Raw genomic sequence first — 16,895 nt, forward strand, 5'->3', positions numbered from 1 at the left:
TTTTTCAGTATAAACTCAGGCCCTGGGTGGTGACAGCCTCTCAGCGTGTGTGACCATGTCTCCGATGGGGACTGGGGTTTGGGCGGGAGTGACCCCTCACCTCAGGGTGAATCCGCACTCGTCCACACCGGGGGCGCTCAGAGACCCTGCAGCCACCAGGAGATGCTGGGGAGGAAGGAGCTGCTTCGCGCACTCCGCTCAGGGGGGCCCGCCGGGCGGGGGTGTGTGGGGAGCAGGGCGCGCCCTCCTGTTCCTCCGTGCACAAGCCCAGCGTCCTGCACGAGGTGAAGTCAGCTCCCCTGGCGTCTTCGTGGACCCCTAAGGCAAGCTAAGCCGGCTGTGTTAGGAAGGGATTGACCAGCCTCTGGCCTGTGTTGCAGGGCTGCATCAGCACGGACCCCAGCGAGGAGGAGCTGCCCGCCCAACGGTGACCGCTCGCCGCGCAGCGGGACCCTCACCCGGGAACACATGCTCGAGGTCTCATCCCATCTGTGAGCTGCAATAAACATGTGCGACACATCTTAAAATGTGCCTATGAGTCTGTAGAGTTTTCTTCATTCATACCTGAATTGTCTTGTCACTAAAGCTAGGCGGAAGAAAGGCTGTTTGAGGACCACTGTGACGCTCAGAAACCCCCTGGATGGACACCTCTGGGCTGGGGCTGGAGCTCCACGTGCGGCTGCAGAGAGGTGGGGGTGGGCGGGGGCATCAGTCCGGAGGTCCTGCTTCTTGCCCCTGGTGTCCCCCTGGGCTACTCCGGGGGGGGGGGACAGGTCGGCGTCCCTTTAACTGGCCCTGGGTTAGAAGGTGTTGGCCCAGTAACATTCCTGTTGGTAGCTCCCCGCCCTCTTACCAAGATTCTGCCTGACTGCAGCGCGTCTCCTGGTCCTCCTGTCCACCTGTGGAAGGAGGGTGTTTCCAGGACCCTGAGGTCAGGGCCGGGCTGGCGGGGCTCCTTACCCTCACTCTGGAGTGTGTGGGAAGGGCTTCTACAACAGCGGCCCCATAGACAGAGGGCAGCCTGACGCCAGCACAAGCTTTCTACCTAAAGGGTCTGACAGAATCTAGTCTGGGCCAGAGCTGCCCAATAACACATACACATCATGGGTGTAATTTGTTTTAGAGTAAAAAGAAACTGCTTTTGATAATTCTTTCTTTAACCCCATATAACCCCACGTTATTTTTACATGTAATCAGCATAAGCATAATAAGACATTTTACCCTCTCTGTTTTGTACTCCATGTTTGAAATCTGGTGTGTATTCACAGCACAGCTCAGTTCAGACTCATTACATCTCAGGTGCTCAGCAGCCACGTGTGGCCGGTGGCCCCGCAGCCCCACACCTACCTTCCAGGTTACAGAAAATACAAGGGGTACAGGAACAAGCTGAATTATACCCTGAGGAGGCAATCAAGCCCACAGTGAGGGTGCTCCACAGGCACTGGCCTGGGCTCCTCAGAAGGTCAGGGTCGGGGGGAGAGTACATTTCAGGGGTAGAGCGCATGCCTGGCACCATAAGGCCTTGGGCTCAATCCCCAGCACCGCCACTGAAAAAAAAGGAAGTCAGGGCCATTTAAAAACCACTGGCAGCAACGACAACCACACAGGGGGCTGCACGTTAAAAAGACACAGCCACCAGGTGCAGGCCACGAGACGCAACCTATCCTTGTTTGCAAAGCTTAGAGAACGCATTTGGGTCACTCGGGTGTCTGACTCGGGGCTGGATTTTAGGCGGCGCTGGCCGGCTAGGTGTAAGTGGCACTGTGGCTCTCGGTCTGGAGACACCTGCTGCAGTATCGAGGGGTGGAGCGTGGTGGGGTCTCCAGCCTGCTTCCAAACGACGGGGGCGGCGTCTACATGCAGAGAAGCAAGTGTGATGAGGTGTTAGGAGCTGCCGAGTCTAGAGGAAGGTATACTGGGCAGTCACTGGACTATTTTTTTTTAGCTTTTTGTACATACAGGAGTGCACCCAGTGTGCTGCAAGGAGAATGGAGTTGAGGTGGCAGGAAGTAGGGAGCCAGTCAGGAGCCAACAGTGGCTCAGGCAGGCGGGACGCATGGACGCAGAAGGGGTGGGCAGGTTTGTGCTGCGATCTGGGTGTGGGAGCAGCATGCATTCTAGCACAGCCTCATCCGCCAGGCTGTGAGTGTGCTATTTACACTACTCCCTGCACCCGCACACAGTTTAAGAGCCCATAGGTGGTGTATGAATTTAACTGAACCAGTTTAAATACTAGCCTGTATTTAAAGTAAAAACTTAAGGGTAGAAGCTAACCAAAAGGAAAAGTGCTTCATTTTTATTATATTGATATTTTATTTCCCATTCACAGGTCTAGCATGGGTTGATAATGTAAACCTTGTTTCCTTCTGAAAAAGTAATGAGGACACTGGCAGTGGAACTGAAACCATCTTGACAACAACAAAAGAAATAAACAAAACCCAGAGAGACCCAAAGCAGCTTTTAGAGATGAATGTGTGTTTGTTATCTTGGCTGTGGCGATGGTTCCACAGGTGTTGCATCTGCCCAAACTCATCAAATTGTATACATTCGTTAAATGTGCGCAGTTTTTTGTATGTCATACTTCAAGAGAGCTGTTTTAAAAAAAAACCTGAAATCATGGGACAATTCGATTTGAAAGTTATAACGTTGTACAAGAGAAGGTGGCCACACCTGGGGACAGAGCAGACAGCAGTCAGCACGACAGAGCTCCAAACTAAGTCACCACCAGATCCGTGCTGCACCCCTACTGTGTGAGGAAGGCAGGCCCCGGCCTTGTGCAGGAGCTGCCGGTGGAGGTCCCGCGACCCTCTGGGAGAGCAGGCACAGGGAGAGGGGGGCTCTGTGCTGTTGTGGGTACAGCTGTGTGGTTGAGGAGGCGTCGGGATGGGGAGCCCATCATGCAAAAAGCATCTGTCACGTAAAAATGGGATCCTTGTGTCTTCTCGCTCATTATGAATGTTGCCTTGAAAGCTGTTGAAGACAGGGGTAAGGACAGGACTCCAGGACACCCTCAGGGAGCCCCTACCCACGAACGCTGGCCGTTCATTTGGTACAGCTGCCCGATTACTGACCAGCTCGACTCCAACTGACTGGATACAGGTCTCCCCTTTTCCCTTGAGAGATGTCAAAATGCATCATGGCAAGGAAGTGGGCTGCAGCTGGGGGGTTGCATATATGTGGTCATAATGTGAAATAATTCAGTACAAGGAGGCCTGTACACATTGTACAACAGAGCGAGTGGTCTCAACTCACCAACGGAAGGGAAAGGGTTTTCAGATCAGGGCACAGGGCAAAACCCAATTCTGAGCTGTTTCCAAGAGACACTCTTAAACAGAGAGTGAGGAAGGTTAAAATTTACCACTGAGAATGTGTATCAGGAAAATGCAAACAAAAATAAAGCAGCAGTCACAATCAGTGTCAGGCAAGGAAGAGTCCAGGCCAAGCAGAAAGGGCGCTTTGTAATGTTGAAGATACAGTTCTTAAACGAGATGAAGTGGTCAGAAATAACTTTGCACCAGTTAGCAGCCATCACTTTCCCAAAGCAGAGCTGAGGGGTTAATCCAGCTCTCAGTCCCAGATAGATCAGCCCTAAAGGGCACAGTGAGGCGCAACTTAGGAACGTGTGTGCATGTGAACGGACAGACGGGTAGATGATACATTTATAGACTGTACGTTCTACACTGGTGATAGAGAATGCGCCTTCTTTCCAGCACCTGTGGAACAGTCATGAAAAGGGATCGTATATTACGTCACAAAGAAAACCCTAATACAAATTCTGAAAAGATGTAAATACAGTCGAGTATTTGATTACAAACGCAGTGGACCTAAAAATCAGTAACAAAAGCAGAAACCAAAGAGGCCTTGGCACCGGGAAATTTAACAGCCTCTACTGAAGTCCTCTTGGGCCAAGGAGGACGTATGATGGAAAACTGCAGAGCTTCTAGAAAACAAAAAGAAGAAGACCTGTATTTCTGGTGTATGGGATCAGCTAAGTAGGGCCCAAGGAGAAAACGCAATGAGTGCCGGAAAATAAAGGCATTGAGCCTCTAACTCAAAAAGATTGAAGAAAGCATTTAAGAAAAGCAGAAGAAAGAAAGTATTGGGACAAAATAGAAACTCGTGGCTATGAAAGAGAAAAATCATAGCTCAAATAATAGACATTTGTTCTTAAAAATCAGTCAGTCAGTCATTCAATCAATCAATCATCAATATCTAACCCAATTAAGGAGGTAAAGGGGGAAAATACAAATACACCAAAAGATGACAAGGGGCGAAGATCTCGGAGAAATCATTAAAGACACACAGTGCTTGGCACGGCTTTCTGAAAAGAGACATAAAACCTGGATGAAGTGCACTTCTAGGAAAACATAATTTACCAAAGTCAGCCACAGGTGGCCTAGAAAATCTAGACAGACTGACTTCAAGAGAAGAGAGAAAGTTGCCAAAGAGCTACCCTTCACAACAGCACCAGGCTCAGATGATTTGACAGGGAATGTGAGCCAACTTCGGGGGGAGAGATAATTTCACATGGGATTTAAGTGTTCCAGAGCATAGAAAAAGAAGAAAACTTCTCAACCCTTTTTTATAAAACAGGTATAAATTGACACCAAAATCTTACCAAGACCTTATGTGAAAACTGTATACCAGTCTCTTCTATGAACGTTAATGCAAAAGCCTTTAATAAAATACTATCAAACAGAATCCAACCACACATTAAAAAATACTACATCAAAATAATGGGTTTATTTTAATAATGCATGAATGTTTCAATATCAGGAAATCCAGTTACATAATAAATCACATTAAAAAGTCCAAAGGAAAAATAAAAGATCATTTTCATAAAGGCATTTGACCAAATTCAACTCTTTTTTTTATATATAAACAGTAAAATACAGTTGACCCTTGAACAACACAGGGTTTGAGGTCCACACAGTTGAAAATTGGCACATGCCCGTGTGCAAATATGGAGGTTGGCTCCCCGTATCCATGGTTCCGCATCCGTGGGTTCACCCAACCACGTATTGTGTAGTACTGCGGTATTGGAAAAAAATCCACATGTAAGTGGACCTGTGCAGTTCAAACCGCGTTGTCCAAGGGCAAACTGTAAATCAATCTATACTTCTACAGCATGGATAAAATACATTTATCAGCCAGGAAGGCAGCATCTTTGCCTGATGAGGGTTTACCCTGGAGGCATTCATGTTAAGATCAGGAATAAAAGAAGGTGACTGCTCTCAAGAGCATCGTACTTAGTATTTATGGGAGGAACTTCCCTGCACAGCAGGGATGGGCCAGAGAACGTAGATCTACCCCCTTGATGAAAATAAATAACAAGGCTAGACAAATAGGAACATCAAGAAAGTCAGCAAGTTTCAGGGCTGAAAGCCGGCAGAGGGTGGGAACCTGGAGAAATGAGCCAAACACTGGGGCTGCTCCTGCTTTGGGGGGCTCGGGGGGCCCTGAGACAGCTGAGAGGCTGAGCTAAGCTTGGGGCTGGGGGGAAAAATCACGCCCGGGACATGCCAGGATTAGGGTCCCAGCCAGTTCACACTGCACTTTGGGGTTCAGCCCACCCAAGAATAAGGCTGGCTTAGAAATAAACCAGCTCTCTAAAATGGGTGGCCCAAGCATTGCAAACAAAAGTCTTGCCTGGAGGAAGAAAATACCTTAAGCTTTAAATTACTTCTATAATAATTTTCAAATGCAATGCCCGGCATGTAATTAAAGATAAACAAGCACTCGAGATGAGGCTCGTGAATTGAGAACCAGTGGAAACCGCAAGCACGCAGAGCACTCCCTCCCCTCGGAGGTAATGAAGATACACGAGATTGGGAGCAAACAGCTATGCTTGCTGGGCTCAAGGGGAGGACGTGCGGGCTGGAACACTTCAGCAGGAAAACGAACTATGACAAGTGACATAGCAGACTTTAGAAAGCGTTAGATATAAATTCCAGTACTGGAAACTACAGAAGTCCAGAACTGGATGGTCAACAGACAGAGTCTAACAACAGAACAGAAGCAGCTAGAAAGAGAAGTAATATGGTAAGTCAGATGAAACTACCCAGAACGAAGCAATGAGAGGAAGAAAGAAAGAAAACAGAACACGGTGAGAGCACCAGGGAGAGGGAAGGAAACGGGACGGAAGCAGTATTTTGAGACAACGACTAAGAAGTTTCCAAAACATGAAAGCCATCAATCCACACATTCAGAACCCAACTAATGCCAAGCAGATTAAAAGAAACCCTACTGTTAAACCAAGCCAGGATAGTTGACAAACACCATAAACAGCACGTGGCGCAGGTATAAACTGGAGCCAGTGGGGGAACTCAGAGGCAGAAGTTCATCAGAAGCAGCACCCCGTGGGAGCTGTGGGAGCTACAGGCCCAGACGGCCGCACCGCAGGTAGTGCCCCGGGAGAGCGACCTTGCCCCCAGTCAGTCTGCGGATTTATAGGGAAATGGGAAGGGAACAGGGAGCTCTTGGCCAACTGTGCAGCCATGGCAGGTTTCAGGCTGTGTGGAATGGCCTTGCTGGAGAAAAGAGCATTCTGTTCCCAGACATCTTGCACCAGCGGAACTTGCATCCTGAGCTTCCTGAACTGGCCTTGGCCATCCTTTCCCGCTGAGCAGCTGACGGCCAGATGGCTCAACAGGCCCCAGGGGCGTCCTGTGACAAGCGCTTGTCTGTCCTTACACACCCAGACACAGCACGGGAAACTACAGAGAGCCAAAGGCAGAGGGAAGAATCTTAACAACAGCCAGAGAGAAAAAGATACTTACCTTCAAAGGGGCAACCGTTAAGTCAACAACTGACTTCTCCACAGCAAGTATGGAAAGCACAAGACTGTGATGTCCAAAGCTTTAATCTGCTGACTGAAAATAACCTGCCAACGTGGATTCTACACCCAACCGAAAGTCCATTAAGAATGAAGGTGAAATAAAGACATTTTCAGATAAACTGAAACAGAGATTTCAGTAATGGAAGATCCACTCTAAGAGAAATTCGAAAGAGTGTTTTCTGGGTGGAAGAAAATGACCCTTGATGGAAGGAAGAGCAGAGATGCAGGAATGAGTGAAGAGTAGTAAGAATAGTACATATGGAGTCAACCTAAACAGAAGCTGACTGTTCAAAACAAGTTACTGCGTCTGTGTCTTTTGCACTGTGTGTGTGTATTTGTGCAGAATTAAAGTACGTGGGAGGAGCCCTCTGGGGACCAGCGAGGGGCCCACCAGAGTGCCCTCAGGAGCTGCCAGCCCATTCATCTTGCTCCTTGTGCTCATGTTTCCTTTTCCCGGCCCAGGGCCGCAGCCCCCGCGAACTCCCACCCGGCTTGGGGTTCAGGGCGGGTGCCAGCCCCCCAGCGGGAGAGCACCGCATTTGTGGGGGTGGGGGTGGGGACCGCTTTAAGTGCCTCCCTCTTTTCCTGGGCAGAATCAGTCCCAAGCGTGCTGCTAGACTTTGATGTTTCATTTCTCCACCCAAACTTGTTACATTTTTTTCCCCCTGAATAGTACAAGTTCGTTGCTGAAGATTTGAAAACCACAGAGAAGCACACAGATTAAGATATAAAATTCCTGTAACTGCCCTGCCCAAGAGTCACTGCTATAGACTTGATGATCAGATCTCTTTCTATGTGTCATTTTTCTCTCAAAAGAGGGGGGAATCATGCTACAGAGCAGTGTAACCTACTAATGCGTTGCACACTTTTTCTGTGCCATGAATGCTCTTCTAAAACAGGATTTGAAAAACTGCATGTGGATATACCATGGTTCATTTAGCCAGTCTCCTGTCCAGCATGTATGCTGCTGTATGAATGACCATCCTGACACATAGATGATTGTTTTCTGAGGGTAAATTACCGGGAGTATATTTGCTGTTCGGGGACTACGTCTGTTTTAAGGCTTTGGAGACAAAAGATCAAATTGCTTTCCTAGCTGTGTGATGTTTGATGACTCTAGGACTATGCCAAACTTTTCTCTTAACTTAAAAAATCTGCCTTCTTGACAGTCCCTTTCACTTAGGCTTTGTTACAACATCTCCTGTCAGGATTATAGTAATCTCCAGGCAGATGACTTTCGTCCTGCCACAGCCCTAGCAGCCTGATCTGTTGTGGCCACATAGGGTCTCAACGACTCATGCTCTCTGAACTGGTTAGAGTTTGGTTGAGGAGCATGTAAGCAGAATAATCCAAAGTAAAAGTGGCTCAAACAAAATGGAATTATACTTCTCTCTCATAGATTTTCATCTGTGAGAAGACCAGAGGTGGGCTGGCCAGGTGAGAACGGCAGCCCCATCATCCTGGGGCGTGGCTTTCATCCTCATGATCCAAAATGACTGCCCAAGTGCCAGCCAGTATATCCCCATTCCAGGCAGCAGGGAGACAGGTATAGTCCTTCCCTTTAAGGAGACTTTGTACAACTAACACACATCACTTCTGCTTACATCTCGTCAGCCAGGACTTATTTAGTCATATGGTTACAGCCAGCTAAAAGGAAGGAGGGAAATGCAGTATTTTAACCAAGTGGAAAAGTGTGCAGATAAAAGCTGAGGTCCCATTATTGGACAACGTCAGAGTGGCTATTAGGAGACAACTGTACTACTTAATGTCATGGGCGGAGTTGTGTCCCCTGAAAATTCGTATGTTGAGTCCTAACCCCTAGCACCTCGGAACATGACTGTATTTGGAGAGAGGGTCTTTAATGATGTAATTAAGATAAAATGAGGTCAGGAGGGTGGGCCCTAATCCAATATGACCTTAGAAGATAATTAGGACACAGACATCCACAGAAGACCATATGAGGACACAGGAGAAGATGGCCTTCTAGAAGCCAAGGAGTGAGGCCTCAGAGGGAACCAGTCTGTCCACACCTTGCTCTCGGACTTCCAGTCTCCAGGACTGCGAGAAGGTAAGTCCCTGCTGTCTGAGCCTCGCAGTCTGCGACACTTGGTTACGGTGGCCCCGGCGAACTGACACACTTACCCGTTGCTGTGTAACCAATCGCGTCACAGCCTAACCACCCACGGGATCTCACAGTTGTTGGGGATCAGGGATCTGGCACAGCTTAATCAGGTCCTTCACTTCCTGGTCTCTCGAAAGCCTGCGTTCAAGTACCAGCTGCCTCTCCCCTGAAGCTCCACTGGGAGGGTGTCAAGCTCATGTGATATTGGTGGGTTTCAGTTCTCCCAGGGCTGTTGGCCTGAAAGTCTCTGTTTCTCACTGACTGTCAGCCACGTGGGCCTCTCCAACAGGGCTGCCAGCTTCAAAGAAGCATGCAAAGCAAGCGGGTGCAGAAAGCCAGCAGGACAGAAGGCCCAGTCTCTTCTAACTTAGTCCCAGGGTGCCACCTTTGTCTACTCAAATGCTTAGGAGTGTCAATGAAAATTCAATTAACAATCAAGTTAAGAAGCAAAAAGAGAATTTTATTCAAGCCAAACTGAGGATTATAACCCCAGAGACAGGCTCTCAGAAGCTCTGAAAACTGTTCCACCTGTTAGAAGTCCAAGGCACAATCACAAACATTTTTGAGACAAAGGATCGTACATAAAAATGACATACTGACATTTTACATAAAGTTCACCAAAGATACATGTGCAAAGAGAGAAGTCGGTCATTACGACCCCCTACAGACTTGGGACAGAATGACAACCTTTCAGGAAGTCACATCACCAGCGGCAGAAGAAGGAAAAGAAGTTGACCCTTCTGGTGGAGCGGGTACTCCCACGCAACGTGACGCCTCATTAGGGAGGGATGGAGGAGACCCAAATGACAGAAAGTTTTATGTTTACATTTCCGTGTCCTGCTTTAAAAGATAAATTTTACTTCCACCAGTGACATCCACACTCAAGGGGAGGAGACCATACAGGTGTTGAACAGCAGGAGGGGGTCACGGGCCATCTGGGAAGTCTACTGACTTATCAGGTACTGGAGTCTACTACTACTCCAGTACCTGCAGCCTGGAGCTGGGCCCTTGTGGCCTGTCCCACATGAGGGCTGGCCTGTGGACAAGGGCCTCTGCTGACATCAGGGAACCGGGACCTCAAGGCTGACAGCATGTTTCTCTGAGGTCCTCCCTCTGAAGGGGGAACCTACTGCTGTCCCCTTGGGGACAAGGCTTCCTGTGCTGATGCTTCCTTCCGTTTACTTGTCTGCTTTGGGACAACAGGCTCTGAAATTAGCTGATGTAGCTTGTGGCCCAGAATGGGGCGCTGCCTTGAGTGGGCTCTGGATGGTACATACTGCATGTTTCTCTTCTCAGAGGGCCACCAACTCCCTGCCCGGCAGGAGGTGCAGCTGCTCCTCTGCCGCTCACCACCAACTACCTCCCCTGCAGGTGCTGAGGCTCTGGAGCCCGGGACCACCCCTAGAGGGGACAACCTTGGGCCGGCTAGTCATTCCTGGGGAGGGGGGGCGTCTCCGAGGTCAAAGCCGCTTCTCGCTGCACCAGCCCAGCCTCCCCGGGAGCAGGCACTGACCACGCAACTTCTCACCGCCGGCGCCTTCCCCAGGGCCTCCCCCAATCCCCTCCGCTCCTCGTCCGGCAGTAGACTCGCCCCCCAGGGCCCCTCTCCTCTCCGCACCTGGGCTTCCGCCCTGAGGGTCCTCCGGCTCCGCGCGGGGCGAACTCACTTCCCCCTCCCTCCCCGGCGGGTTGTCCGGTGAGCCCGCCCTCCGCCCGCGTCGGGGGTGGGCAAGCGCCTCGCGGGGGTCTTGGGCTCCTAGCCCAGGGCCGTCCTCCCTGCCATCAGCTAGGCGTCAGCCGAGGGCGCCCCGCGCCGAGAGGTGCTTCCGGGGCCCGCCAGACCCTCAAGCCCAAGTCGCCCCGCCCTCTTCGCCGTGCCACGCCCCCACACCGCCCTCTCTCCCCACCCCCGCGTCGTACGCCCTCGCCGGGAGGGGCGCGGTGGTTCCAGCAGCCCCGGCGGCTCCAGAAGCCCAGGGGGCGGGCGCGGGGGCGGAGGGGTGGTGAGCCGGACGGCGCCTCGGCTGGCCATTGGCGGAGGCCGCTGCCTCTGGCTGTCAATCTCGCGGCCAGGCCCCGCGTCCCGCCGGCGGAGCAGTCGCGGGACGCAGGGCCGCGGGGGCTGCCGGGACGGGCCCAAGATGGCCGTGTGCCTGGGTTCCGCTCCAGCCTGCGGCCCAGACCTCCATTCATTGCGGCGCTGCTGACCGGAGCCGCCAGTCGGCCCGGCGACTCCGGGGGCTGTCCCCGCGGGGCGGGAGGCCGCCATGGCGACCCTGGAAAAGCTGGCGAAGGCCTTCGAGTCCCTCAAGTCCTTCCAACAGCAGCAGCAGCAGCAGCAGCAGCAGCAGCAGCAGCAGCAGCAGCAGCAGCAACAGCTGCAGCCGCCGCAGCCGCAGCCGCAGCCACAGCCGCCGCCGCCGCCTCAGCCCCCTCAGCCAGCACCGCCGGCGCAGCCGCCGCCTCAGCCGCAGCCGCCGCCACCGCCGCCGCCGCCGCCCGGCCCGGCCGTGGCCGAGGAGCCGCTGCACCGACCGTGAGTGCTGGCCCGCTGCCGGTCCCCACCCGGCGACCGCGTCCCTGCGGACCCCGACCGCGCGGCGACAGGGCCGCCCGCGGTCCCCGAGCCCCTCCCCAGCCCTGCGCGGGTCCCCGTCCCTCCCTCGGCCTCCCCCGAAGGCACCGAGGCTGTCCGGGCCCCAGGCCTGTGCTTTCTCGGCTGCGAAGTTAGGGAAGGAACGCGGCTGTGTTGTGAGCAGGACTCGGCAGAGCCGAGGCCGCGTCCCGTTTGGCTTCCTCTGGGCCCCTCCCCGTCCCCCTCCTCCTTGTCCGGGAGGGAGGAGGGCTGGGGGCGCGGGACCTGCGCGGGAGCCCGGAATGGAGCCGCGGCGATGCGGGGAGTGATGACATCATGCCTCGGGACGTCGGGGCTGGGAGGCGGGGGCGCGCGGGGACGCGGGCCAATGGACAGTCTTGCACCGAGGGCCCCTTTAAACCGCCTCTGACTCGGGGCTGTGTGCCCAGTCTCAAGGCACTTCCTTCAGCTCGGGAATCGCAGTGGTGGCTACAGGAATTAAAGCGTCAGGAAGAGACCCGCCTGTCCCAGTTCAAGTTGGTCTTGCAGGCACTTGAATGAGTTGTGGTTGCCAAGTTAGTAGTGAACCATTTAGAGGGTTATTATTCACAAGAGAGAAATAATAAAATTGCCTTAACTATTAGAAAGAGTTGACTGGAGTTTATTACCTGTCTGCAGTTGGAAATAAAATGACGTATTGCCGAGGGAGAGGTTAATTGCCGGGGGCGAATGCTGTGCGTTGCACGAGTGTTGTAGTCCGGCTTGCCAGAACACGGGTGTCTGCGGACCCCGGAGACGGCTCCTGTTGCTCGCGTCCCGGTACTGTTTGGAAGCTAGAGGTCTCTGTTGTTTGTGCCAGGGAAAATTTTTGAAACAGGAAAAGAGAGACCATTAGTAGCACCTCCTAACAGGCCCCAGGACTTTCCCCTGAAGTCTTGTGTGCTGAGTGTTCAGCAGAGTTTAGGGTGTGCTGCTGCAGTTCGGCCTTTCTGGCCTCGGGCTTTTTAGTTCTGATCTGCATTTGTCCAGCACGGCATTTAGTGAGGACAGTTTTCAAGGCGCAGTCCCTTTAAGAAGCTCACTCTGTTAAGACTGAGTCACTTTTAGTCATGTTTTCTTCTCTCTGTTTCTGATATGATCCTTGCTGTGTCCTGAGAGTTTAATTAGAAAATGAGTATTTGGGGAGTGATGTCTTATCTGTTGGAACAAAATTTAGAAGTTTTGTCTTCTAAAAGGTGAAAAATCTGGATACTTAGAGAAAAATGTGTATTTTTAAATAACCCATTCCAGACTTACCGGGTAGTGCTTCTTCAGGAGGTAGAGGTCACGGAAGGTCACATATTGTGTGGATCTTGTGTAAACGTGGGAAGCGCTGTGCAGGGCTCTGAGCAGGAGGGAAGGGCTTACTGCTGTCCCTGTCTGCTTGTTCAGACACCTGGTCAGTCTAAAAACGTGTCTGCTCTTTCTTATGCTGATTTGACAGAAACTGAATTTGCTTATCCTCTTCAAAATATGGATATAAAGAGGGTTCCTTCTAAAGCCGGCTTGACAAAGTAGATAGATTTTGTTTCATTACTTTATTTGAAGGAAATGTATGATTGACTTGCTTTTGAAATCTAAATTATTATTTTTGCACAAATAATACATTAGCTTGGTACAAATTCCAAAATTACGAAGAGGTGATTAAATTGTCTCCGTCCCACTCCCTGCTCTTGAGTACCTACCTCCATTCCCAGAGGCAAGCACTGTGACACTTCCTCCTCATGCACCCTACCAGATACAACCTGTGTATACATGAAGATAGATATTAAATTTTTTAAAAACAAAAGTACTTCAGAATAATAACTTTGAAGTTTTCTTAGCATGCTCTGAAATCAACTGCTTTGGGCTTAATTATAGTTATTTTAAATAAAGTGCATAAATATCATATTTTTATGTACTTTGCTGTTGAAAAAGCAGATATTCGTTAATTTTGAGTAACAAACTCAGTGGTTACACATTTGGATCTTGGCATTTCTGTTCAGATGCTTCAGCTGAAAAATCCATCCCTCACAGTAAGATTGGCCAAAAGCAGTTAAAAGCAACTGTTCTGTTTTTATGGCCCTTGCTCTCTGTGGAACTGTAGTGTCACCAGCCACACGTGAACTTCAGTTGAAGGATCTGAGTACCACTCTCTGCTCAGCATGTGGCAGGCAGGGGTTTTGGGTGGGAGTGGCTGCAGTCTCAGCCAGGCTGGCGTGCAGGGGGTGCCAGAGCTTGGGAGGGTCCTAACTGTAATTGTGAGGCAGGTGACATTGGCATTGAGCACTTTCTCTTTCTCCTTCAGACTCCCACCTAGTTTTTCCCTGGCTTTATTTATTCATCAGTAAATATTTGCTGAACATCTAATGTGTGTGCCAGCCCCTATCCTAATAGATGCAGGGCTATGAAATGATGTTTTACTGAGGAACGTGGACCATAAACAGGGTGGATAAGTAAATATACGGTGTGTTAGACAGTGACAAATGGAGGAGGAACTGCAAAGCAGGGACGGGGACTAGGGAATGTTAGGGTTAATAAGCTGCTGGCGTTTTGGATAAGGAAGGCCCAGGGCAGGTGCACTGAGATGGTGGCTTTTGAGTACCTGCCAGTAGAGAGTCAGGGTGGCTGTAAAGGCGTATGGAGGAGGGGAGTCCCAGGCAGGGGAACAGGTCAAGCCCCCCTGTTTGAGGACTAGCCAGGAGGTCAGTTTGGCCAGTTGAGTTAGGGACAGGGAGACCTAGGAGGAGGCGAGATCAGGAGGCCCTTGGCTCAGGGTGGATAGAGATGTTGGCATTTATTCTGTGTGAGGCGGGAAGTCGTTGGAGTCTGGTCAGAGGAGTGGCAGGACCTGAGTTGCCTTTTCAGATGAACACTGGCTGAGAACAGACTGCAGGGAATCTCGAGCAGGAGCCGGAAGCCAGTTGGGAACCTACCAACGCCACTGGGTAAGAGGTGAGGGTGGATTGTGTCAGGACGCTGGTGGTGGCATGGTGGTGGCACGGTGGCAGAAGTAACTGAATTTTGAAGGTGGGACCAGTAGGGCTTGTTCACCTCTGTCTGCTAAGTATAATAACGTAATGTCTCCATTGTTGGTGTTACCAGTTAGGGTTCTATTCTGCTGCAGATAACAGAAAAGTGCTGCGGTGAGGTAAACAGGCCAGAGTGTATTCCAGGGCGGAATTAGTGTCTGAGGAAGCCCAGCAGTGACTAGGGCCCCGCCCTCTTTCTTTTGCTTGATGTGTAAGTGTCCTCGTCCTTTCCCGTTTGCGTTACTTGTCTGTTTGCTGTTGGACTGTGACTCCCCTTCCTGACCTAGGTGCTGGCCCTTCTCAGACACACGGTTTGTGAACAGATACTCCCTCTCTGTGGGCTACCTCTTCTTTCCCTTTTTTCCTTTTCCCTCCTCATTTTTCGGTGGTGTCCTTTGAAGCACAGAGGTTTTTAATTTTGATGAAATCCAGTTTTCTCTTTTGTCTCTGATTGTTGTGCTTTAGGTGTTATCTAAGAAATTGTGCCTAATTCAAGGTCACAGAGATTTGTTACTCCTATGTTTTCTTCTAAGAACTTCATAGTTTTAGCTCTTTAGGGCTTTGATCCATTTTGAGTTAATTTTTATCTTATGGTGTTAGGTAAGGGTCCGACTTCATTCTTTTGCATGTGGATTATCCAATTGTTTTAGCGCCGCTAGTTGCAAAGACTGTTCTTTCCCCATTGAATTGTCTTAGCAGCTTTGTTGAAAATTAACAGTCCGTAAAGTGTATGGTTTTACCTCTGGACTCTTAATTCTATCCCATGGGTCTGCCAGTCCTCTACAGTCTTGACTACTGTCGTTTTGTGTCACAATTTCAAATCATGAACTGTGAGTCCTCCAACTTTATTCTTTTTCGGGATGGTGTTGGCTGTTCTGGACCCCTTGCATCTCCATATGAATTGTAAGATCATATTGTTGGTTACTACAGAGAAGCCAGCTGGGATTCTCTTGACAGGTCACACTGAACGTGCAGATCATTTTGGGGAGTACTGGCATCTTCACATTAAGTCTTCTGACCCATGAATGTTGGCAAACTCTTTTATGTAGATGGTCAGGTGGTAAATGTCTCGGACTTTGAAGGACAACTGTCGCTACAGCAGCTGCTCAGCTCTGCCATTGTAGGCAAAAAGCAGCCAGGAGCACTATGTAAATGAGTGAAGGTGCCTCCGTTCCAGTACAGTTCTATGAATGACACTGAAATTTGAATTGCATACAATTTTCACATGTCATAAAATATTCTTTAATTTTTTTTTTTTTGGTCAACCATTAAAAAATGTAAAAACATTTCTTAGACTGGTCAAAACAGGCGGGCCTGGTTTGCCCACTGCTGGATTAGATACTGTAGGACCGCTTTTGTGAAGGATTTCTTTTTTAGTTGCTTGCCTTTTATTAACTAGTTTAAAAAATTATGAAAGTTACGCATGTACCTCATAACAACATCTTCACATAGTACAGAAGATACAAAAACAAAGCCTTCCTCCCAGGCTGTCCTAGTCTCATTTTCTAAAAATTACAACTGTTAAGCTTCTTTTGTCTTCTCTGATTTTTTAATGCATATGCCAGCTTTTAAATGTATCCTTTTTTTTTTGTTTGCATGACCGAGATCATATTTTTTCACTTAGCAGTATATCAAAGACACAGCGGTACATATAATTCTTTTCAAGTGCTCTGTAGTATTGTCGTTTCTCTTTAAAAGGGGACTTACGGAGATGTGCAGGCAGAGGTCTCGCACTGTCCTGGCTTTCACACTGGGCTGTTGATAGTTTCTCTCCACCTTAAGAGGCCCTGCCCCGTTACCTTTGGTCCCTGCAAGTGAGCCAAGCATGGGGTAAGCTACCTTGGAATGGACTCAAGACATTTAGTCTAATTCAGACAACAGGAAGGAAAAATAAAACCCAGTATAAGATACTATCTAGCACTGTGTTAAGTGGAACCAGCTCGGGTGCCAGAGACAATATGAATTAGAGACAAGATATGTTGTAGATCCTTGCTGCTCAGAGTGTGGTCTCAGGGCCAGCATTTTACTGTCACTTGCGAGCTTATTAGAAGTACAGAATCACTGCCGGACCTTAGACCTACTGAATCAGAGCCTGCATTTTAACAAGATTTGTGAGCAATTTATGTGCACACCAAGGCTTGGGAAGCTCCACTGTAGACGATCAGGCCTTTGTTGTTGTTCATAATGCTGCCAGCACGTGGGAGGGAGGATGCAGGTTGCTTACATATGTCCAGGAGGAGCTGAGGCAGTGTCATTTCTCTGTCCGAGGGTCCCAGAGCCTTTGTGTGGCTGTACAGTTGGTTGTAACCC

General features: G+C 49.9%; 2 protein-coding genes across 13 annotated transcripts in view; both read left to right on the forward strand.

Moving 5' to 3' along the window:
- GRK4 (G protein-coupled receptor kinase 4) overlaps positions 1-531 on the forward strand; it is a 47,443-nt gene extending 46,912 nt beyond the window's left edge. For all 12 annotated transcript variants that reach the window (XM_014559765.2, XM_032492969.1, XM_032492990.1 and 9 more), the window contains one exon: positions 381-531. In XM_014559765.2, coding sequence (XP_014415251.2) covers positions 381-431 — 51 coding nt within the window. In that variant the 3' untranslated portion in view covers positions 432-531. The remainder of the gene's footprint in view (positions 1-380) is intronic.
- A 10,462-nt stretch (positions 532-10,993) lies between these two features.
- HTT (huntingtin) overlaps positions 10,994-16,895 on the forward strand; it is a 123,437-nt gene continuing 117,535 nt past the window's right edge. The window contains 1 exon segment of the mRNA XM_032493076.1: positions 10,994-11,496. Coding sequence (XP_032348967.1) covers positions 11,228-11,496 — 269 coding nt within the window. The 5' untranslated portion in view covers positions 10,994-11,227.

This window comes from Camelus ferus, chromosome 2, assembly GCF_009834535.1.
Source record: "Camelus ferus isolate YT-003-E chromosome 2, BCGSAC_Cfer_1.0, whole genome shotgun sequence".
Taxonomy (NCBI): Eukaryota; Metazoa; Chordata; class Mammalia; order Artiodactyla; family Camelidae; genus Camelus; species Camelus ferus.